The sequence below is a fragment of the Nelusetta ayraudi genome, unplaced genomic scaffold, assembly GCF_046127955.1.
Source record: "Nelusetta ayraudi isolate G7.1 ecotype Tasmania unplaced genomic scaffold, CSIRO-AGI_Nayr_v1 ptg000057l, whole genome shotgun sequence".
Classification (NCBI taxonomy): domain Eukaryota; kingdom Metazoa; phylum Chordata; class Actinopteri; order Tetraodontiformes; family Monacanthidae; genus Nelusetta; species Nelusetta ayraudi.
Window position 1 is genome coordinate 187,156 of NW_027466107.1, and position 24,793 is coordinate 211,948.

Genomic DNA, 24,793 nt, shown 5'->3' on the forward strand with positions numbered 1-24,793 from the left:
AGCATCAACTCCTCTTTGTTCTCTGTGAATCAGTTCCGTGCTCAGTGGCACAGGTCAAGTTACTGTTTTTCTCTTTCAAGGACTGCAAATACAAAATGTCAGTTCTTTTTTTTTTTTAACGTGTGCCTGAAATATGGTTGTTTTTTTAGTGCCGCTGAGTTGTTCACACTTGAATGAATCAGGTGAAGATCAAACTGTTTCTCACAATATCAACTGCGTCAAAAACCTCTCATCCTCTCCTCAAACACTTTCCACACATACAGATACAGAAACAGTCTATCTTGATACAACGACAGAATAAACCATCGGTACCGGCTGGAATTCCAGGTGGTTATGAGACAATAGTTGTTTGTCTGTGACAGTTGCTCTCTTCTGACAGGTGTTTTTTATTTTCTACGTCTGACCGTCGGCCGCTCAGCAGAACCAGTCAGTCACGTCAAACAGACCCAAAGCTCCCAGGACTCACAGCGCAGAGCCTCCTGTTGGGCGGGGCCAGTTAGATTGATAGCCGGAGTCGACTCCCTCTTCCTCACCTCCCCCTCCACCTCCCCGACTCCCTCTCCCACACCCCCCCCCCCCCCCCACTCCCACCCCGCCTCTGTCAGCGGCAGCAGCAGCGGTGTTATCCGTCTTGCACATCAAACACTGCGACAGTCAATAGGCTCATATCTGGCAGCACCGACTCCCTGGTGTTTGCAGTCAGCACGCGCACACACGCACACACACACAGCAGCAGCAGCAGCAGCACATCGCTTCTCAACAACAACAGACACACACACGTCAACACCTTTTCCCCAAATCTGTGACAAATGTGACTTTGAAATCAAAACTTTAGTTGACTTTTCAAAAGTGAGAAGATGACAATAATTGGTTCAGGCATCCCAACCTCATTTTGTCGTTAATGGTGGTTTTACCACAATAACCTCTTGGTCTGATAATAAACACACTATGTTACGATATCGCTCGTTGTATGATAATAATATATTATCTAATAATTTGTTTTTTTTGCAGTCTGTGTGTGAGAAAGTGCCTCAGGTTTAGGGTTAGTTTCGACCCTGCTGTTCTTCCTTGTTGTTCACTGTCTGCAGAACAACTTGTTCTCCTTCTACTTTTCTTGACCTGGAGAATCCAACAAAGGTTTTCACACATCAAATTTTGTGATATTTTTTCTGGTTCCCTGGGTACAGACCTCGGAGAGTTCAAATAGTGTTACTTGTACAGGTTTTTTGAGTTTGACTTTTAAAGTTCAGTGTTTCAGGTGCAGAACAGTTTGTAGTTGAGGTGGAATGAGGACATTCATCACCGCGTGCTGGTTGGAGGGTCCCACACTGACTGAACACAGTCAGGCGGGCGGCAGGGCGAACTGCTGTTTGTTGCGAAGCGACGAGTGTCATGAAGAATTTCATTTCACGGTGGAGAAGCTCGGAGTCGGGAATCAGGCCACGGAGGGCAGAAAAAAAACTCTGTCTTTTTCACTCTGCGGCAACCGATGATGCTGCAGAGTTGCAGCGCTGTGAGTGTTATTGGAAGTGAGGCGGTGTGAGATGATTGGACTCGTGAGGGACGGCCAGAGTCAGAGGTCTCGCCTGCTCGCGGTCATCAGCGAGGCCTCTGCCTCACTCACACTGGTCCAGCTTTGAAATTCAATGAGAAGAGTCGCAGGTGAGTCTCTGAAGGACGTCGGCGTCGTGGTCAAACCGTTTCACAGGAGCGTCAGTTTTCAGAGTTCCATGTATTCTGCCATTTTAGGCTCACATTCCCCATATTTATTATTATTTTTTTTTGTTCCTGTTTGTGATCTATTGCCAGGAAAATAATATCAAATAATTATTTGTTTAGCACAGGGGTGGGCTAAAAAAAAACTTTTGGACTGGTGGGGCCACAATGGATTCTAAAATGTGACAGAGGGTCCGGAGCAGCAGCAGATGGATGGAGTGTTTTGCTGAGCCACCTCATAGGAGAAAAATATATCATGGGATATGTGGAAAACGTGCTTCAATGTCTATTGAAAAGGAACAACAGCACAAAAAGGAAAGAAAAGGAAAAACATTGAAGCTCTTTATTGAAATGATTCTTAAAACACTGAGTGGATGAAATACAGCTATTGTATGACTTACTCACGATAAATATAATATAAATATAATTTCTTCAAGTTTGGCGGGCCACATTAGAACACTTAATGGGCCGCATATGGCCCCCGGGCCGTAGTTTGCCCATTCCTGGTTCAGCCACCTGGTTAAGCTTCTGTATTCCACCTGATTTCAGACTAGAGCCTTTTTCTAGTATTGTGCATGTTTGAAAAGAGACATGAACGAGGTGGTCTCAGAGGGGCGGAGCCAACATCTGACTGGGGCCAGGTGTGGTCACTGACGTGGCAGAGGTGCCAGTGCCCTTCATGACATCATAAAGGGCTGCAGAAGCTCTGAGGCACAGATCACTGGGTGGAAAACCAATCGGCTGACGGAACATTGTGAACTCTGGAAATGTGCCATCTGCATGTTTTCCTCTCTTTGTAATGACCAGAGTCAAAGTGTGAGATGTTTACAGCTGCGTGCAGGGGGAGCCACTCCAATCTCCCGCGTGGACGACTTCCCCTTTCAGCGCGGCCCGGCGTCGGTTAATGTTCCGAGCACTGAGCCGAGGATAATCTTCAGCGGCACTTCACCTCGTCGCCGCCGCTCCACCTGCAGCCACTTCATCGCGAGTGTCTGCCACCCGCCGACGTGCTGACGACTCGGATGAGACGGGAAGCGGGATGACTCACTCTCTGTTTACCCTCCATCATCATCACCGTCACCATCACCATCGTCTCCGGAACAAACCAGGTGTAAAATTCAGTTTGGTAATGGAGGCGTGACGGAAGCCGGAGGTCGTTTCGGGCCGCCGAGCGGCTCCACGTGACGGCCGGGCGCCGCAGGACTTTGTTCACTTTGCCGCCGTGGAATCGCAGGTCGCGACCTTTTGGTCCTGCCAGCCCGAGCTCCAGCAGGCAGGTCAAGTCCTCGCTGCAGAAGGAGCCTCTGTGAATCTCTGTGTCGTACTTTTGTGCAAAGAAATACGTAACTGGGATCGGCTGTCGTCTAATTGGATGTTCAGAAAAAACAGAACTTGAAGTAACTTTGACAACCTCGGGGGAGGATGATGACTGTGTGCCAAAACAAACGCGGTGCTCACTGACAGGTTTCCACACTCCCTCGCTGAAATCACGGAAACAGAGCTGCGGCATAATTAGCTGCCGCAAATGTCAGTTTATTCATTCAGTCATTTATTTATTTATTTCTTCATCTATCGTGGCAATGTTGCCAGAGCCAACCGACCGGAGGACTGCCAAGGCCGGCCCGGCTGAGGTGAGGCGGCCGCCTTGATTTAAGTGAGCCGCAGGCGGAGCCGAGCATCTTAATGAAGTGAAGAGAGGCTCATCCATCAGTGTCGCGTCTCGGCGCAGCACAACACAAACAAGGTCCTGCGGGGGAGGAAACGGCAACTTTTTGGGCTGCCAGCTGGATCACCTTGCGCAGGAAACACCCCTGCCAGGAGCCCTCAGTCATTCCACGCCGCGCGTTGAGCTTCTCGTCGATGTTCTTGCTCTTGGCCAAAAACAACAAACAAAGGGCTTCCGATCTAAGTAACGCAAAAATAGAATTAAATCTCATTTCTGACTGGTAAATATTTAGGTAGACATGAATAATTAAAACAAAGTGTTGTTTTAAAAATATTAGAATCTAAATTTGCTTTGATGATTATTTTTATTTTTCTTCTAGTTTTTTTTTGGGGTCGTTTAAAGGAGTGTTTATTCTTCAATGACTCTTCTTATAGAAGGAAAGTATTTCGATGTGAAATGTTTCCGTTCTTCTCAACCATCAGCCGATTCGATGGTGGGAAAGGTTGACTCGGATCTGCAGAAATCCCAAACTTTTTTCAGTGTGACGTCTCGCATGAATTTTTCATGTGAACCCCCCCACCCCCACCCACACCCACACACACACCCACACCCACACACACACACCCACACACACACACACACACACACCCACACACACACACACACACACACACACACACTCACACACCGCCCCCGCCTCCGCTCACAAAGGAAATGGCCACAACAGAACATTGTCCTTTAAAGGTCTGGAGCCATTAAATTGATGGAAGTCATTGTTACTGTTTTCCGTTTCATATTTACCTTTGGCCATTTTTTCCAGCTCTGGAATCTCCCCAGACTCTCCGGCCTCTCTAATGAACCTGAAGCCTCACAGTTTGCAAAACAAAAGGGGCATTTTTGAAATAACGGTGAGTCATCTTGGCACCGGGAAGCTCATTGAGATTGTCGGCATATTCCTCGAGTCTTTCTGCTCGACTGACTGTCGACTCGACACCAGTGCTGCGAAACAACCGGTCCGAACTGAGAAGGGATTTTTTTTTCTCTCTGTCTTTGTCTTTTTCTTTTGAACTCCGGTTGCTCCATCATCATCATCTCCAGCAGCAGCAGAAGCAGCAGCAAGCGCCTCAAGCCTTCACCGGCAACACGGACGCAACTGAGCAGAGAAAAAAACCCCACCAAACTCCCTGCTCTGATTGGCTCATTGTCCCAGCACTTTCCACCGCAGTTATCTTCTCAGCTCTCAGCTTCCGTCAATGTTGAAGTCCAAGTTTCCTGTTCCATCTCTCGGCTTTAAAAAAAAAAAAAAAAGCAGAGAAACTAAAATGGGGAAAATAGCAAAAGAACGGGAAACCGCAGTGATGTGCAAATCCATCCACTAATGACCTGCGGCGGGCCGATGAGATCAGACTCTCGGCAGAGGAGCGCTAGGAGGGAGACGTTCTCGTCTTCCCTGGACGACGACGCAGCAGCTTAATGGAGGGAAACGGCTTCATAAGAGCCAGTCATGTGTCTGAGTTTAACACATTGAGGTGATTATAGCCTCCATCCGGAGCCTGTTCGCTTCGCTTTCATAGGGCTTCTCTAAACGCCCTACCTTCTTCCAAAGACCACTCTCATGTATAAGAAACAGACTTTTGCCTCCTGTTTCTTATTCTTCCTTAAACTCTGGCCAGCGACCAGACAGACGTGCGCGCGGCGTGTTTCTGGGGCTCCGGCCGCTGGACAAAAGCCTCTTAATCTGGGGAAGAGCTCGGCCCAACTCTCTCTCTTCAATTAGATTCACTTTTAAAGGCGAAAGAGTAACAGCCGTGTCTGAAACAGCACTTTAGAAATCAGTGGCTAATGAACACACCCGTGGAACCTGTGTTTTTAATTCACAATGGAGGGAAAGCGTCAGCCTTGTCTGTTTCTTGCTTCTCTGACTCTTTTCTGGCCTTTCTGTCGAGACTTTTGAAGGACTCGACGACCTTGCAGAGAGACCTCAAGCTTCTCCTGGAAAATTTATTTTGAACCTCCAGCCCTTCCAACAAACCTGGAGGTGGACCCCCCCCAACCCCCCCCCAATCCTTTTCATACCAGATTGCAAATTCCACCTTCTCTTTGTGCCGCTAAGGGAGCGCGCACGCAGCCTGCCGCCCACACCGTGCCACTCTCCTTTCACACGCAGAAATGTAACCGCGGATTACATTCTCTCCACCACCACCCTCCCTTCCCCACTCCCCTTCTTCCCTTCCTTCTTTTTTTTACATTTTCATTTAGATTAAATGCAGAATGTCAATTGTGGAGCCGGCTCCGATGAGATCAAAGCAGCAGCCGCTTCCGCAGCCGCTGCTCGCCAAAGTAATTCAGCATCCTGGGAAGAAAATGAGGTCGCCTCACTTTGATGACTAAACCTGTTTCTGCAACGGTGCTTGTCTCCCAGTGTGGACGTGGAATGCGGGAAGAGTGGAGGCCATTGTCTCCTCTGTCGCGGTGCTTGCTGGCGGCCTTTGCGGCCTCCGATCAGGGAGGGTTCAGCACGTCGAGAGGAGCTTTTTTTTTCTTTACCCTGTAAGTCGACTCTATTTCTCCATCTTGCATCAGGTCCCACTTTAAACTCTCCAGAACATCTTGGTCATGGAGGAAAAAAGGCACTTTAGCAGGTGGGAGCAGAGGCCCCTGCTTCCCCTCCACTTTTGATTAAGTTGTTACCTGGACCTGAAAAAGACTCTCTGTCTGACTCACCCCCCCCCCCCGGCTTCTCTATTTCCACCGAGGTCACTATCGTCGGCGCACACGGGCGAATCCTCGGAGGACGAGGGATTAGTTGGGTCTGCGCAGAGAACAAGCGGAGCAATAATTATTATCTCTGACACTGTGGCCGTACACTTGAACCTCCGCGTTTCCACCGTAAGACCCTAATTAAGTCTGAAGGAGCACAACGTCTGGCGGCTGATGTGCGAGGTACGGCGGAGGATAGCGGTGCAGCCGTTCATATGGAACACTTTACTTTTCACTTCATATCTGCTCACAAACGGTGGACGAGATCTGCAGAAAAGTCTTATGATGATTCTCTGCAATGTGTCACCGAGCTGAATTTTTGTTCGGTGAATTAGGAGACAAGATGACCACGAATAACCTGTGACTCACAGTTGGTAGAGCTGCCCTGCAATCAGCTGCCTCTGTTCCGGCTCAAGGATGTTCAGTCCTTTCAGCACGAAACAAGAGTGAACAAAAGAGATACTTATTCCCCGTTTTTTTCATTTTGACTTTGAGAAATTAAGCTTTTCATCAATAGTGTGCAAACCAAATTTCCACCAAAGCGCCGTCTGTTATGTCTTTCTTTCATCCAAACAACCAAACACAGAACAGCAGACAAAATTAATCTGACAGTTTGCGTGGTTTCAGATGGCAGCGTTTATGGTCCTGCTGGTGAGGAAGTGGAAGAGCAAACACACGAGACAGAGGCTCGGTTTTAGCATTCAGACGCCTGCTGAGAGGCTGTTGATGAATATCAAAAGGTTTTCTCCGCCATACAACAGCTCTACAAGCTGCCATTGACTCTCACTGAGAAGAATCTGTGACTGGGGTCACCGTAGACGACCGCGGCTGATGATAATAGTGCAGATTAGCTGCTGCTGCTGCTGTTGTTCCGTCATTGCAGGTAAACTAAAGTTGTTTTCCGCCTGAATAATGAAACGCAACAGGGGACTGCGGGGATCAGAGCAGCCCGCAATTAAATTCTTCACTATGCACAGAAAAGAATTCCAATAATGCTCAGTGTTTTTCGAGAAAACCTGCTCTGAAGCGTCGACGCGCTGTAACACAAAATCCCACCATTAAAATAGTCGAGGACAAAGCAACACCATGTTTGGAAAAGAGTGGCCTTGCAAATGTTTTATGAGTTTCAGAGATGAAATCCCAAGATTTGTAACATGCACTGTTGCTTTCTGCTAAGCTGGAAAAACTGTTTCTGATTCATAAAAGGCCAGCTGGGGAAAACAGTGCTGGTGGTGCTGCTGTTTTACCTGGTGATTGTGCACTGCCGGCGGTTTCAGACAGATTAGAGCAGATAAACAGAAAAGATGGTCTCAACATTAGTAACATGAAAAAAAAAAAAAAAAATAGGCAAACACACATATCTCCATTTTAAAAAGCTCCCATCCAAACCGTTTTCACACAGTTTGACCAGACTGGCCAGTGTCTGTTGTAGAGAAAGAGGCAGCAAGTAGCCTGGTAAGAAACAAAACAAAAATAACCCAAATGTTTTTTGTAGCAGATCACATGAGGAACAGTTATTATCATCAGCCGTCGCTGAGTCCCTGATGCTGGAAACGGCCGACGGCCATCCTGCATGTAAGAGCACGCGTGCGGCCGTTTGGAGGAACAAACCTCAGCGGGGATTAAGAGGAATCGTGCAGTCACATCAGCGGGAGAAAATTGTGTTTTTCAATAAAAAAGGGCACACACACACACACACACACACACTGCCGCCCTAACCCTGGAGCACGATTTTTCTAATCACAGTGCCTCCACGCAACTAATAAATCAAACTGCGGCTTTACATGAAGGCTTGTCACATAAATATCAAAGCGTGTGAGGAAAAAGGCACCGGTCGTCATAAGACTGTGCAGCCTGCAGGGCCAATGATTCATGGAACTTCAGACTGGGATTAGTGGGAGGGAGGAAGGGTAGAGGGAGGAGGAAAAGCGCCCTCGTTTAGAAGGAAAAAAAATGCATCTTTGAAGAGCAACGTATTAATTACAGCTCCTGCTGCAACGTCCCGGGAGATAATGCGATTCAACAAAGGAGGGGAAAAAAAGAATGTAAATCTTTATTTCCGAGAGAATCTTGTGTGCACAGCAGCCCTAAATGCAGTAAATGTTTAAATCCAGACCGCTAAATAATGAAATCCCCCCCGAGCACTTTGATGCCAGTAAATTAGATTTTTTTTTTTTTTTTTTCAAAAAGGAAAAGAATCATAATTTGGACACAATTTAAGCAGCCGTTTAATTTTGTTGAAAAGCTTTTGTTCATTAAGAAAACATCATGTTTCATTTGATTCCTCTGCAGATTATAGAAGGTCATAACTCCAGAGTTTTGCTTGTGTATTCTGTGATATATTAACATTCTGTAATGTCGCTGCTGCACTGCGGAGAAACAGAGGAAGAAAGTGAGAGAAACGATTCCTCAGAAAAAAAAAAAAAAATCAATATCTTCTGTCCGCTTCTAAATCTGGTTTTTGCTGCCAGACGTTTCACCTGCACTTTGACATTTTTCCCTTTGTTGATCTTCATCTTCTCTCCGGATGTGATTTTTTTTTTTTTTTTTTTCATCTGCTTTATGCAAGTTTAGTTTTGGTCTGTCTCGGCTGTGTCTCACCGCGAGGCAACAAGAAAGGCATTCAACCCACAAATCAAAGTCTCACATTATTTTCTCCTCAAGGCAAGCTTTGAGGAATTGTTTTTTTCTTTTTGTTTTGTTGACTTCGTTCTCGTAAGATTTTTCTCTAGCATCCGGTCCGGGGGCCGAGCGTGCAATGATTCATCATCAGCAGAGCCAGCAAAAATCAATGTCAAAATTAGTTGCCAACCAAGTTAGTATTTTATGTTACAGATGCTGTGGAACAAAATGAATGAACAATGATAGAAGGAAGTGAGGAGTGAAGATGCCAGTTGTTGGGTTTGGACACCCAGCCAGCCAGCACGTACTGTTAGGTTGTTGCAGCTAAAGTCAAGACAAGCACAGCGAGCTTGATGACTAGCTAGTTGTTGTAGATCACCCAGCAAGTCCCAAAAAGAATCTGAGTAAGTTCGCAATTCATGAGCCCATGAAACAACTGATACATTGATTCACTGCTAGATCAGTGGTTGGTTCCAGCACTCGTCTGAAACCTCCTGTATGTTTTCCAGAGTTGCTGCTGTTCGGTGAACAGCCAGTCGCTTCCTTTCATCCGACAGGTGTCATTTTTTTTTTTTTTTTAGAATGGACGTGTGTCTTTGAAATCCTGGGCTGAAACAGGCTCAGATTAGCATTTGAAACAGAAAGACCTTCATGAATAGCAAAGCAACAGGCGGGTCTGGGGTCCCGTCCAAATTGATTAGAGCAGTCTGGGATTTTTTTTTTTCTTTTTGTCCTTGTCCAACTGCTGCAACAAATCACAGCCGTGGCTGCTCGGCTCCAACAGTTTCTCGGCTCCGTTCAGGCAGCCGGGAAGTTTCCACCCCATTAGGTTTTCACCGTGTTTAGAGAGCACGATCCAGTGTTTTGTGATTTTGGGGGTCACCGCGTGCCTTTAAGCCTGTTCAATGATAAAACGCAGCGCTAATGAGAAACCGCCGCGGACAAAAGCTCAGTTAATGAGGATCAGAGCGCCCGGGTGTCTCGCAGGCTCCCTCATCACAACTGGCTCTCAGCCGCAGTCTGACCCACATCGAGGCCGGCCCACGTCTCACAAATGAAAGAGCCTCAGCAGATCTAAGAGAGAAAAAAACCCCATCTGATCCAGAGCTGGACAGCAGGGGTAACCGTAGCAGAAAACAACCCTGAGAGGATGAAAGAGGACAGTACCTCCTCCAGCCTGCAGGGGGGTGTCCGCCCAAGTGGGAAGGACACGTCGTTTCCTTTCATATCAAAACTTTTTCAGCTTTTCTGTATTTTAAAATGTGGCCTGTGGAGATGATGTGATGTCAGTGTCATTAAACTGAGGCTGACAAGGTTCCTGGTGTGGAAGTTCTGAGACACGCAGGAGAGAACCGCGGAGAACCGCCTCCGCTGTTGCCTTTCACCTTCGGCACAGAACAAGCGGAGCCGGCCAACTGCTGCGCCGCAGTGTGACGACTCTTAGTGAAGAGGCGTCTGGAGTGAGATCCTCACATCCTCACCTATCTGATGGTGGTTAAGTTGGTTCTTTGCTGCCAGGAGGAACTCTGTCACCTCACCGGTCCTCCAGGGACGTCTCTCTTGTTGCTTTAATCCCTGCAGTTTCTCAACGTTCAACCTTCAGCAGCACCCCTGGAGGTGGAATATTTGCCCGCTTGCACTTTTGGTTTAAAAAGCAATATATTTCAGTTCTGGAGGAAGTTCAGGCTGATTTATCAACTTCTGACTCTTTGCCCGGTTGTTGTTGCTGCCAGCAGGGCAAAAACATTTTTGCCAACTTAAGAGGAAATCTGGCTGAGTGCAAAGAGAGAGGAAGTCGGGTTTGTGTGAGTCTCGCTGAGCTTCTGCTGCAGCTTTTGATGTTGACTGCATGGGACAAATCCAGTGGAGCAACGGCGGCACTCGTCAGGTTGAGATAAAGTCGGTGTCATTGTGACGATGACGTGGCCGTAATTATTTTGTCGGGGTACCGCAAATGTTGTTTTGTTTTTTGTTTAGCTCACCTAGTTGAGTGAAGATGGAAAACCGCGTGCCCGATCCAGTGGAACCTCTTGGACTAACCCTCGTCTGTCGTCTGTGGACACCAAATTCTTCCAGATGTACAGATTTTTCACGTTCTTTTCCTTTGAAGTGCAAGGAAGAAAATGTTGATTTATTGATTGGTCTTTGTTTTGTACAAGCTTTGTTGTTTTTGGCCATTTTTTCCACGCATCCACTTGAGAAAAATGACTTTGTTGTTGTTGTTGTTGTTGGTGGTGGCTTCTCTCACTTTGATCGCAATCGCTGTCTGCTCGGAAGCTTTGTCGAGGAACTCTCATTGTCTTCACGTCCTGTTGTGGTTTTGGACCATTTTTTTTGTGTTGCCACTGTGACCAGAACAATGATGGGCGGCTCCTCCATCAAAGACGCTCCTCATCAACCCCGCCTCCCCAACGCCACCACGCCCCTGACTCTCCTTTATAGTCCATTAAGTGCGTTTTTATTATGGAAGCATCTGCAAGGTCATTTATCGATGAGGCCGCTTCCTGATGAGTCAGCAGCAGACGGCGGCCAAACGCTGGCGCGGCGCAAACAATGAGCGAGGATTGAGAAAAGCCGCCGAGGCCATCTCAGTGGTTGGGAGCGCTTGTTTCTTTGTCCTGATGCTGCTATAGAGACGGGCGGAGAGCCCTTTCCTGGAACAAAGCAACAAATCGATTGATGCCCAGATCAAAATGAAGATATAATCTGGAGTGGAGATAGAAGAGAGAGAAACATGGAGAGCAGCTTTTATTCTTTTTCTTTTTAACTTTTTCTTTTTTATTCCTTGCTTTTGGCACTGGCAGATTTATAGCTTGATGCCAAATAAAAAGAATGAGCAGAGTAAATTGTAAATGGATGTTTGGGACAAAATCACAGCTCCTCTACTGAAGGAGCTCACATCAAATAAAAACATCAAATAAATAATAGCTTTAGCCGCACAAATAATACAAAAATAACACAGGGCCTGTGTCACTCAGCAGCTGCGAGGTGAAAAACGTCTAAAATGTCGTCTCATTTGTCTTCCCACTTTCAGAGAGCATTTTCAATTTGCTTTAAAATTTCAGTTGTTTGCATAACCAGTCCGTTTCTTCTTCTTCTTCTTCTTCTTCTTCTTCTTCTTCTTCTTCATCTTTCTTTCATTTTTTTCACATCGCTGCTAATGTAGCCTCCCAGCTAATGTAGCCTCCCAGCTAATGTAGCCTCCCAGCTAATGTGGCCTCCCAGCTAATGTGGCCTCCCAGCTAATGTAGCCTCCCAGCTAATGTAGCCTCCCAGCTAATGTGGCCCAATTTGAAGCCTAAGCTTCAACGAGACTGAAGGTTCCCTTGATCACTTTGAATAAATTTTACAGGCTTTTTACAAGATGGATGCACTTGATTAATCCAGCAGAACACCAATGGTTCTGATCCACGGTTGGTTCTGCTGCTATTTTTTCCTTACATAAATATCCACGCCCTTCTCTTTAAGCCTCTTTTTTCCTCCTTTGCGTGCATGACCTTTTGACCCCTGCAATGTGGCGACACATACTTTCTCTTCGGCTCCTCATTCTGATGTGCAGATCACATGCTGCTCACCTTCAACACTCCTTATTACCGAGATGGGCCCAGTGCCAACGTGGCTGACCTTTACTTCCAATTCTTCCACAGTGTGTGACAAATGGAGAAGAATGCTTGCAGGGGGGAAGAAAAAAAAGAAATAAAACAAAAACCAAACTCCATCACTCGGAGACAACATTCATTTTATATATATTTGGCCTGAATCCGACGGCGCCTGCTGTTCTGTGGATTGACTGATGAGCCGCCAGCTTGTTGACCTCTTTTCATCCAGTACTTTCTCCTTCATGCACCGAGGTGAAATTGACCGGTGTTGTACACAATGCACAATTTTTTTTTGCCCACTGAGTTGCACACGCACAAAAAAAACAGCGATTTTGGTTTTCTGCAAGAGTTTTCTGCAAGAGTTTTCTGACGTAGTTTGAGTGTTTTCTGAGCGGATGACACAGTGTTGCAGCAGTCAGCGAGGAGGTTGGTAGTTCGATTCCCTGGGGTCTCTCTGTGTGTGGAGTTTGCGTGTTCTCGCTGTGTCTGCGTTCTGAGGTTGTGTGTCTGGTTCTCGACCGGGTTCTCCAGGTTGTCCATCTTCCTACCACGCTTCAAGAACTCTAAATTGTCTGAGCACATTGTCTCTGGGTGGCTCTGGTGAACAGGCGACTGGTCCAGGGTGAGGCTCCACCTTCGCCCAAAGAGAGCCGTGATGGACGGTCGTAGCAGGCGTAGCAAAATGAACAAATGATGGTTCTCTGAGCAGCTTCTCCTTGAATTTACTTCCCAGACAGAACCAAGCCGTCACCGTCTCGGGTCCACAGTCTCCTGCCGTCCTGCACCGAGGCAGGACAGAAGGAGTGAGACGGGCTTGAGTGCAAAATGCTTTTTTGGAATCTGTTTCAGTCGCTTCCGTTCGGCAGAACAACTCCAGGCTCATCGTTAATGCATGTGGCCGCTTCCACGGATGCTGTCCGGCTCCCCGCCAGCAGCCCCCCCCTCCCCCACTCCCCACCCGCTCCCCCCGGGGTCACGGAGGTCACCCCGCGAGGACGCCTCACTGTTCTTCGTCTCCTCCTCCTGCTCGGAGGCATCAACTCATGGTTGAGTGTGAGGAGATTTAATGTCAGAGACTGTCGCAGTGGCTCGGGCTGCAGATTAGCAGGAAGATTCTTCTTCTGTCGGTCAGATTAGCTCCTCGTGTGAGAGGACATTGCTTACACACACAGTTGTTCTCTTGCTGGAAATTAAGATTCAAAGCGCTTCTTCCGGGCAGACAAGCGGCGGCGGTTGGATAAACCAGAAATGTCTTTATTAACCCGAGAATTTGTGACAAAAGATTTAAAAATTGAAATCAACACAGAGACCTCCCAACAGTCACCTCACAGAGATTTAATTAAAACTCTGCTTTGCTGAAGATTCGCAAGAATTATATGCATGATGAGAAACGCTTGTGGCTCCTCAAGAATGAGCAAATTTGCAAAAGCCAAATTGTCATAGTTGCTATTATTTATTTATTATTTGTATTATTAGTGTCACATTCCATTTCCTAATTAGTAGTTTACTAAAAAAAAAAAAATCTCAAAATCTGGATGCCAGTGTTCTGAATAGTGCAGGTGTTTTCATTGTTTCCCTCTGATTAGAGGACACACCTGTGCCTCTCAGTGGGCGGGGCTTGACGGAACAGAACAGCGGTTCCCTCCACGTCCCTCACCCAGCCCAGCCCAGCCCAGCCCAGCCCAGCCCAGCGCCACCGCTGCTGCTGCAGCCCCATTAACACAGTTTCATGGACGCGGTCGTCAATATTTAACGACGTGTCGGCATATTTTTTGAAATATTTTTGAAATGTTCAAATTGAAGTCTGTTCGCTGACATTTAACCTCAGACTTTGAAATGTCAAAGACTTCCTCTGCAGTTGGATCTGACGGCTCCTCAGCGGGGGTCGGGTGGGGGTGAAGGGGCGGCGGCTCTCCTCAGAAGGCAGCTCATGTTGAGCAGGTTGAGCCAAGGATAAACCTCAGTTACAACTCGGTTACCTCCTGGATGTCTTGAAGCTTGTGAGGCACTTTCAGAATGTTTGTCATGTCTCAGAACCAAAAGAAGAAGAGAAACAGATGAACTGGCGGGCCACCAAAACCTCATCCTCAGCGTCGAGCTGCGAACAGAACATTCTTTCCGTTCCGCTGGCATCGCACTTCCTGTTCACTTCCTGCAAGTTGTGAGCTGATAAATCTTAACAAAAATCTGCATCGACGGCTCCCATTAAATCTCTATTAAAGCAGGACTTTGTAATAAAAACCTGCGTGGGAAGTGTTTTTTGCAAAGAAGGTTTTTGAGGAAATAATACGATTTGAAGAAGAGAAAACAATAAAAAGCCTCCTGTCCTTATTGTTTGTCTGAGTCGAGGTTCTAAAAGGAGCCTCTGACTGGTTGCTATGGTTTCCAGCCGTGGACGCTGGTGGATGTTTGGAAGGCAAACGAGTGTCTTCACCGCTGCGGCTCATCCTGGACGTCCTTCACTCAGCAGTCTCAGCTCAAGTTTGCCGCGAGCTGTTTTGAAGTGTTGCAGTGAATATTTGGGGGGTGAATTTTGGGCCAAAGAGAATCTTACTGTAGCTGTCACCTCGGCGCCCCCGTCTGGCGCTCTTTATTTAGCAAAAAGCACACGACTTCCAACTGAGACCCCAATTTACAACTTGGTATGAACTCAAAAACATGAAAAATTGCCAAGTAGAATTTTGCGTGTTGGACCAAATTTCTCTCCATGGCTGAGTGGGATTTGACTTTTGTAGTCAGTGTGGTTGAATTCGCTTCTCCCATCACAACGGACGCACACACGCACACACACAGCACGTGAGTGCATTTTTCCACGCTGTCATTAAGGCTCCGTTATTGTGACTGTTGCCCCGGCTGCTGTTTCCTTTGCAGGCGGCTGCAGCGTTGCTCTTGAAGGTTACACAAGTCTGACTAATGGCCCGGTGCTCTGGACATGCTGATGCTAATCACTTGTCTGATTGATTGTGCCGCCGCTGATGCCGCGGCGCGCTAATAGTGTCATTAGCTGGAGCTGTTGTGGCAGTCTCAGCTCTTAGTGTCCCCCCCCCCACCCCCCCCCACACACACATATACACATACCACCACCACCACCTACGTCCCCCTCCGAGCTTTTAATGTTCCAAAAGTCGTTCAGGACAAGTTTATTTCTGGAATAATCAGCCGTGATTCCCGGCCAGAATCTGAGGAAAATGTTGAGGTTTCCTCTTCATCGTTCTCTACCTTTCACACACACACACACACACATACACAAATAAATGGAGGTCCTAAGAAAGTCTTCTGTGGCTGTTACCTTGGAAACCTTTGGATGAGATGAGGGATAAAAGGAATGATGGTGCTAACGGCGGAAGGAGCTTCCAGTGACCTTTGAGACGCAGCGACATGGCAGCAGCAGCTGTTGTATAAATATTGAGCTGAAGTCGAGCGCGGCGCGGGAAATGTTTATGGAGAAGCTGAGCTTGCTCGGGTGCTGGTTGACTCCGCACCAGGCAGCGAGAGCCTCGTCGTCACAGCCACGGCGCCCACGAGCAGCGGGCCGCTGCCACTGACTCACAGTGTGGAGCTCAGTGAGGTTTGTGATGCTGGTTGCAGCGGTTCAATCACTCAACTTCTCAGGGAACTTGGTGCAGATGTGCGTCGGCTAGTTGTTGAATTTGCTTCACCAAACGTGCACCACAAACTTCTACACAGCGAGACAAAATCACACTGCAACTCACACACCTTTGATCAGTTGGAGACGTCAGGAAAAAAAAAATCCACTTGAAATACTGAAAAAAACCTCTCAAAAATGCACCTTTTACTGCGGCTGAGAGTCGGAACGCCTCAGCAGGACTGACCGATTGACACCTTAGAAAAGGAAAAGGAGTTGATCGATAGACGAGCTTTTGTCGACTTGTCGAGTGAAATTTATCGTAGTACTGCAAAAAAAAAAAAAAAATGTTGGCGCCAGGGAGCAGTTATTTGGTCGACGGATAATAGCCGTGTTTAAAATAAATGAAAATGTAATTTAGCAGCTGCCCCGTTCAGAGCCGCTGTTCACGGCCTCATCTTTGTTTTTCAGAGATCCGAACAGATCAATTCCTGCCGCCTGAAATCAAACTCCACAACGGCAGTTTTCAGAAAATCGACCACAGATAAACAGCCGCTGATTAGTTTGCCAGTTTCAGACGGTGCCTCTTGGTGATCAAGCAGAATTGTAAGTTAAGTTTAGAATAGTTTGAACGATGTCCTGTCAGGAATTGTTCATTTCATCGCATGTAGCTACAAAGAAAATCTGCAATCAAAAAACTTTTCGGCAGCCGCACTCATTAGATTTAACGGCCAAACTTTCAACTTTTGACCGGATTTCAAAGCCTTTCAAAAGTCCTCCTGTCTGCTCTTAAATAATTTACAGACACTAAATCAACATTTTATCTGGCTGTTGAGGCTGAGACGAAGCGTAGAGCGCATCGATTTTGTGCAGATGTTTCGACCTCGCCGAGCCCATTAGACCCACAACCCCCATCAAGTCCTCTGCACGCATCTCCCTCCTTCCTGTGAGCCGGCAGACTGACTCTGTGTGTGTGTGTGTGTGTGTGTGTGTGTGTGTGTGTGTGTGTGTGTGTGTGTGTGGGAGAGAGAAAGAAAGAGAGTCACACACTGTGAGACTGCGGAGGTTATTACTTTAACCAGAGCTAATGTCATAATCACAGGGACGGGAGTCCGGCTGCAAAAACACGTGATGAGTTTTTATCACAATAGAGCCGCAGACGTATTGACAGCAGCGGCAGCGGCCATCGCCGGCGTGCCAGCGCTGCGTCCTGATGCGTTGCGGCAGCTTCAACCTTCTGCTTTTGCCGTCGACTGCTCTTCAAATGGTTCCCGAGCCGCCTGTTCCGCCTGATCGGCAGCCAGACGTTTGCCAGGCCTGATACGGAACAGCTGCTCCCTGTTGTTTGCAAGAAGGAAAAAATAAATAAATAAAATCAAACCTAAGTGAAATGCAAATCCCAGTTGGATGAGCGAGAGACACATGTTGAGTCAGCCAGGAAAGAGGGGAGAGATTAAAACGAAACAAATCAAGCAAACTAGGTCATGGAGGGGAAGAGAGAAGAGAGTTGCCGGTTCAAAGTCAATGGGCAGTTAGCGGGAGGCGGAGCTAAAGTGTGCAGCTCTGGTTGCACTGCATCATGCTTTTCTAATCTGCCGTCGTCAGGAGGAAGTTGTTTTTTTTTACCCACTGCGGGACCACGGTGTGTGCGTGCGTGCGTGCAGCTAAATCACGGCTCCAGTGTTTTTTTTGCTTTTTCTTCTGACGTTGCATCTAAACGGCTACTGAAGAGTTGATGTTTCAGAAGCTCCACCTCCGCATCCACAAATAGAGCCTCCCGCTCTGCTTTTAGCCCGTCTGTTCGGCTGCAGGCAGGTGATGTTGGTTTTTTTTTCATGGCTGACGTGGATCCAAAATGTCACTTAAAGCTTCTGTGTTGTTGTGCAAAAAAAAAACTGCCGCGTTTCCTTTCCTGTGTTAAACACAGAACAAGCAGTGACGAAAATAAGCCCTTTGTGATGTCGTAGGGATACACCACATTATTTTGGTCCCCTTGCAAACCATCTGGAAGGTTCCACCAAGCACTATAACTAGCAGGTGGCTGCAAACAGAGGGCTAATAACGGTCAAGTCTTTTTTGGGCAAGTAAAATTCTTAGTAGCTGCTCTGCATGGGGAACAAAATGAAGCCGTGAAAGTGGGCGGTGCTCTCGCACGATCTCCGAGTTCACCAAAGCGGTTAGCGCTAACGAGTGACGACGTTTGACAGCTGACGCAAGCGGCTGCGGAACAAAGCCGTCGGCGCCGTCGGCAAGAAAATCCCCCCGAGTTCAAAAAGCAAAAAGCAGCTCGGCAGCTCGGAGGAAAACTCTTGACGAACGTCGGCCGGCGTGAGCACCTGTACCGGAGCGACAGAACCGTTGGCTGTTCAGAACCGTCAGCTGTTCAGCACCCAGCTGGCCCCGGCCGCTCAATTCAGCCTCAGTCGTTATTATTCTGCTGTGTGTTTCTTCAACCAGGTTGGATGAACAAGTGACGCGTTGATCGTCGCGTTGGAACTATAAATTTATAGTCGTTAGAGTTCCTGATGCATCCAGGCCGTCATTCCCCGTCTGTCGCTGCTGCTGCTGCTGCTGCTGCTGCTGCTGCTGCTGCTGCTGCTGCTGCTGCTGCTGCTGCTCGGCTCTCTTTTTTTTCTACTCCTACAAACATTTAACTCAGGCTTTTGATACGAGGCGCCCGCCCTTTACCTTTTTTTAACGGTAATAATCCGGCGTTTTCATCCGAGGCGAATCCTCATCCTGCATCCGTGCGCGTGATGGAGGAGGTCGATTACACTTTAATACAGCCGTCTGCTTATGCAAGGTGCTCGCTGAAGGAAAAAAAAAAAAAAAAAAGGATGATTGCAGCGTCGACCGTTTCACCGCAAGCGGCGGCAGCACAAAAGACGAGATCCTTCTGGAAGCCTCGTCTCACAGGACGGTGCTTTGCATGGGAGCCCCCCAGGACCCCCACCACCACCTCCACCTCCACCCTCCCCGACATGTATTAGGACGTAGGGACGGGGAAATGAGGCGCTACCTTCTGGCCATCAATCTTCAGACTTAATCAGCGGCCGCCCTGGGATTTAGCCTTTGTGTTCATTCCAGAGCAGATTAATCCAGGAGTCGGGGGAGACGGGTGGAAAAAAATATATAATAATGATAATAATAATAATAATAATAGGGAGATAGGGAGCCTTTTGTACGTCTCTGGTGCTCGTTTCCTGCGTAATTGTGCACCAAACTACCAAATCCGCACGTAACGTTGCAATACCGCAGGAAATCGTGGGGGCAGTATAGAGTCCATAATCCAACCATGAGGGAAACAACAAGACTTTCACCTTTGTGGTATGAACGTTGCGATGTGTGATGACTGATGGCGGAGACTCAGTGGTGATCCTTGGCGAGAGCAGACAGTGAAACTCTCAATCAGAGCTGAGTCTTGGTCGTCGCTCCACCGTCGCGTCCGTCTTTTGCTTCAATCACTTCTTCCTTTCTGCCGTCAATCGAGACCTTGAGACTCGAGAGCGCCCTCTGGAGGATTTATCATTCAACTGCCGTACCAATGCAAACGTGGCGCTAAGGTTTTCCGACAGACGGACACGTTCACCGACATATTTGGAGTCCGAATTATCTCCCGTGCCCGCCGCTGTCGTGTCAAATTGCGTCGCGCCGTCTTTTTTTTTTTTTGTTTTCTTCTCCAGACGTTCCGACTCTGTTTCCGTTCAGGTGCGACTCACCTGTCGTCTTCTTACCGCGTGACGGCCTCGCTCACCGGCCTCTTTGGCAGGGAAAGGTCACGGCTGTCGCTCGCCATCCCCTCACCGCTCATCCCAAACGAAGGCTCCGCGGGCCTCGTTAGCGTCGCCCATGAATGCTTCATTGTGGTTTGTGTTTGCGTGGCTGGTTTTTACCACCGCTTGTCCTTTGATCTGATGGAGACCCGTTGATGAGAGCGCACAGGAAACCACGGCAGCGGCGGCGTCGCTGCGGAGCGCTGTGTAATTGTATCAGACACCCGGGTTGGCCGTGCCCGCTAATTAATCAGTGATTTCCCTCATGTTTTAGAATTGCAAATTGGAAATGTTGAGCCTCCGAGCTGTTCTTCACACCGACTGTGTACCCGGACCCAGAAAACCTCTTTATAGCTGCGAGCTAATTATGCAGGCTGCAGATCCAAGCTCTGGAAGACTGCCTCCAATGGAGCTGCGTGTGTGTGTGTGTGTGTGTGTGTGTGCGTGTGTGCGTTACACTCGTCCCTCTATTCTTGTGGCGACCATGATCCACTGAGGTTCTGCCTCAATCCTCCTGATGACGTTTTCATGAATTCTCCAGATGTGAGTAGAGGTGAGGTTACACTGAGTCGCTGGTTGGTTGGTCGGTTGGTTGGTTAAGCTGTTCAACCAGAGGTGACCGCAGCGTGTGTGCGTGTGTGTGTGTGTGTGTGTGTGTGCGTGCGTGACAGTGTGTCTCATTGTCATTTCCTTGGCTGTTCCCTGCTTCCGCTGAGAAACATATCCCAGCGTGCATCGCTCTGCCGTGTTGTGCGAACGCGCAATATTATTGAACGCAAATTGCGTCAAATTGTTTCTTCCTTTTCCAAAGGCTTTTTTAACCTGGAGGCTAAAAAGAAAGAGATTGTTGTGGTGGATGAGAGCACAGGATTCAAGCGGTGCGGAAGATTGAAACAAGCGCTTGGTTGGTTTTTGCAGACGCATAAAAATAAATTTAGGTTTGTTGTTTAGAGAAACTTCGGATAGTTTGGTGATAGTTTGGGTTTTCTGTTCACAAAATAAGAATGAATCCCTGTGTATACAAGTACCTGCACGCACCTCCAGGTTCAGCTGATGGTGGTCCGGGCCTCCTGCAGGAAGCAGCGGCGGCGCTGGCGGGTGCAGTCCAAGGCTTGCACAGTGATGGAATATAAAGCACCGTTCTTCATTACATGCAGAGAAAATGCATTCGAGCGCTCAGCGAACACGAGGCCTGACGCCCAGTTGGCTCAGTGTGTTTGCTCGCACTGATGAAGCCTGTTTGACTCGACTGCCTTCAACACGCACACACTCGCACTCGCAGCGACTCAATGAAAGGAGGCGGAGGGAAAGAAGAACTGAGAGGGAGAAAAATGGTGCAAAGAGTGGACGATGACGTGGATTCAGAGGCGGACATGGTGGATTTATTTCAGCCACTCAGGGCGCTGGAATCAGCCCAAACAAGAGACTCGCTGCTACAAACACATGGAGGGAAGTGTTGCCAAATGTTGTCAAATGTGCAGATGCGGTTCACAAAATAAACACCATTATCTTTTGGTGCATCTTTTTGGGGGATTGACCCAAACAATAGAAAACAATAAAAGTGGTCCTGCCCAGCATTGGACAGACAATTTAACTGCAACAATGCATCTGCAATTATTTGCTAACAACAGGAACAGCTGCAGTTTGCTTGTTGTTTGGTACAGTGTGAGAAACACGACTGATGGCTTCCATATTCTGCCTCCTTTGACATCTGTCACATCTGGGTTTTTTTTTTATGCCAGACTGTAGCAGAGCACTGGTGACTATGGTTGCTTTATACTATGTATTTTGTTTTGTTCGTTTGAGTCAGTTTGCCACTTTTCTGTTTTAATTTGAAAGGAATGCAGACCTTGCACCTCGGACACTTCTACAGTCTTTTGAGAAGTAAAATTCAATTATAAGAATAAAAATAAATGCCTAATAATAAGTCCTAGTGGCCAAATGATTAGATTTAAAAACTTGCCAGGAGTTTGTACTTTCTGAGTGTGTGCTGCTTTGTACTCAGCTCCTGTAAATCATAAAAAAGATCAGTGAGAAAACATTTAAGAGACATTCAGAAGCACCGTTTGTGAGCTCACATCCACGCAGACGGCCGACTGACGGCACACCGAGGCTGTTTGGCAGCAGGCGGCCGTCGGTGACGAACTCAGCGGCTCCGTGGAGCGAACTGCAGCGCAGGAGGAGCGAGGAGGCAGGCAGGGGGAGGAGGGGTTGGAGGGGGAGGACAGGCTGACTGGGAGGGAGGGAGGGAGGGAGACGGAGAGCGCTGAGGGGAGAGACGAGCGGCTCACAGGGGAGAGAGGCGGCGAGCTGGATGGAGCTCGCAAGGACACGGAGGGAGGAGGAGAAGCCAACACGGGAGCCTCCGCCGGCGGCGAGGAGGGGAAGGAGTGGGGGAGCACCGCGTGCACAAAGTGGATAAAAGAAGAGGAGGAGGGCAGGAAAATGCGATCGCGGAGCTCAGGATCCGAGATGAAGAGGACGATGATGACGATGAGGAGGAGGAGGAGGAGCAGCAGCAGCGAGAGGGCAAGTTGATGGATTTGATTTGGGGAGAGTAATATTTAGGAGGAGGAGCGAAGACCAGAGAGGAATACTGAGACCAGACGTGTTGTCTTTTGAGTGGAGGAGGTTTGAAGAAACAACAACAACAACAACAACGAGGAGGAGGAAGAGGAGGAGGAGGAGGAGAGAGTCGTCTCAAGAGTGACTCTCAGATTATCTCCCATCAGCTCTCCCGCAGGAAACTGCCGGCGGTGCCCGCGTGCAGCCAACAACTCTCTCTCTCTCTCTCTCTCACTCACACACACACACACACACACACACACTGCGGACGGACAGACGGACGGATGCTCGTTGCTCCCCCTGGCTGACGGTAAAACGACGAGCGGAAGTCCAGCAGTGATTCGTGAGTGAGGCAGCAAACTCGTGACCGCCGGAGACTTTTTGGTGAATTTAAAAAAAAAAAGAAGAAGAAGAGGAAGAAAACACAGGGAAACAGTAACACTAACAGTACCGGCGCTCTGCTGGTTCCCGGCCACCGCTGACTCTGCCGGCTGGCGGAGCCCAGGACCGACACGGATGGAAGGAGCAGAGATCCACTCGTCGCTGCCGCTGCGCCGCCTCCTTTCGTCCGACTCGCTTCCTTCCTTTCATCTTTTTTTCAGTCTTCTCCTCAGCCATTGGTAGTTTGTATTCCATCCCTCTCCTCCCCTCCCCTCCTCTCCTCTCTTCCTCTCACGTTGCTCCGCCCCTCCCTCCCCCCACTCTGTCTCATCCTCTCTTGTTCGCTGTCACACTAACTGCGCTGGATTCTGCTGCTGCTGCTGCTGCTGCTGGAGTCACTCATGTAGAAGCCACCTTGCTCGGAGCGCATTTGCTTTGCTGATTTATTATTTTTTATATTTAGATCATATATATATTTTTTCCTCCTCTCTCCAACCGGCTCTGCGCTGCTGGATGATCAGCAGAGTGCTCTGAGGTCAAGGGACTGGGAGGAGTGAGTGGGGGGGAGGAGACACAAACAACAAGTAGCTGGTGTGGAGTGTTGAAACTCCTCGACCAGCGGAGGAGAAGGAGAAAGACTATTGGAGGAGGAAGACCAGTGAAGGACGACCAACCGAGGAAAAGGAAGACTAGTGGAGGAAGACCAGCAGACGGATAGGAGGGAGACAGGTGGAGGAGGAGGTGGAAGACCAGTGCCGTTGGAAGGCTAGTGGAGGAAGACCAGAGGAGGAAGACCACTTGGGACCGTGGAGACTTCCAGCCTTGGATTTGTCCTGGAGCTCCATGTGGGCCGCGGCCTCTGAGGCCTGGCCGGGAAATGAAGCCTCTGCCGCGGCTCTAGGGGCACTGCGGGCAGCCATGGCCCTGGAGGCACGCTGTCTCCGGCGGGGTTCCCCGGCCATGATCCCGGCCAAGAGTCGCTCGCGATGCCACCGCTCCAGGCCCTCGCTGGCCCGCCTCACGTCCACGCTGCTGTCCAGGACGCGGCTGCACGGCCTGAGGCAGGTGTGCGTCCCCGGCGGCTCGCTGGGCCGCAGGGCCTTCTGGTTGCTGGCCCTCTGCACCTCCCTGGGGCTGCTGCTGTCCTGGTCCTCCAACCGCCTCCTGTACTGGCTCTCCTTTCCCACGTACACGCGGGTCCACACCGAGTGGGCCAAGGAACTGTCCTTCCCCGCCGTCACCATCTGCAACAACAACCCCATCCGCCTCTACAAGCTCACCAAGAGCGACCTGTACTTTGCCGGCCACTGGCTGGGCCTACTGCTGGCCAACCGGACGGTGCGGCCCATGGTGCTGGACCTGCTCCAGGAGGACCGCCAGCCCTGGTTCAGGAAGCTCTCGGATTTCAGGCTCTTTCTGCCGCCGAGGAACTTTGAAGGAACCAACCTGGAGTTTATGGACCGGCTGAGCCACCAGCTGGACGACATGCTGCTGTCCTGCAAGTACCGAGGCGAGATGTGCGGCTCCCACAACTTCTCCGCTGTAAGTTTCTCGTCTTTGTGATTTTTGTGGTTTCGTGTTTATTTTTTGGGTGGAAAAAACGAATCCAACTTCCAGTAGAAGAAGGAAATGAGAAAAGACCGTCCATCGCTTATTTGGCTGGCTCCACTTTTCAGAAAGTGCTTGCCAACACAAAGCTTTCAAATCTTTCTTTGGTGACGTCACTAGGGTTTTCCATCTCGTTCCAAAAGTGCGGAAGCTCCAGAAAAGCGTCTGTTTTCATACGGACCCTGTGAACAGGGGGCTAATATGCTGTCCTGTGAAGATTTATAGAGGGTCTTTGATATATAATTAAAAGGGGACCTGGCTGCTCCGTGTCCAGGTCCAGAATAAGTAAACCAGGGATAACACAGGTCCTTTTAAAGCTGCCAGTACATGGCCGCCGCTGCTAACGCCGTGTAAAGCGCCTGAACTGGAACTGGTCGGGATTCTCTGTCGAATAGTGAAGCTGCAGTAACTCGCTGTTATTATTGACTGTAAAAAGCTTTTCTTAATGCTCACAAACACATAAAAAAATATATACGATAACGAGCACACTGCAGAGTGCTGTTATGAACCTGAGCGC

General features: G+C 48.6%; 1 protein-coding gene across 3 annotated transcripts in view; it reads left to right on the top strand.

The window, feature by feature from the left end:
• asic2 (acid-sensing (proton-gated) ion channel 2) overlaps nucleotides 1-24,793 on the top strand; it is a 194,086-nt gene that overhangs the window by 93,720 nt on the left and 75,573 nt on the right. For 2 of the 3 annotated variants that reach the window (XM_076038468.1, XM_076038469.1), the window contains exon 1: nucleotides 23,481-24,210. The exons of the other annotated variant lie outside the window; for it this stretch is intronic. In XM_076038468.1, coding sequence (XP_075894583.1) covers nucleotides 23,512-24,210 — 699 coding nt within the window. In that variant the 5' untranslated portion in view covers nucleotides 23,481-23,511. Of the gene's footprint in view, nucleotides 1-23,480; nucleotides 24,211-24,793 lie in introns of those variants that run through there. 3 annotated transcript variants of the gene reach the window in all.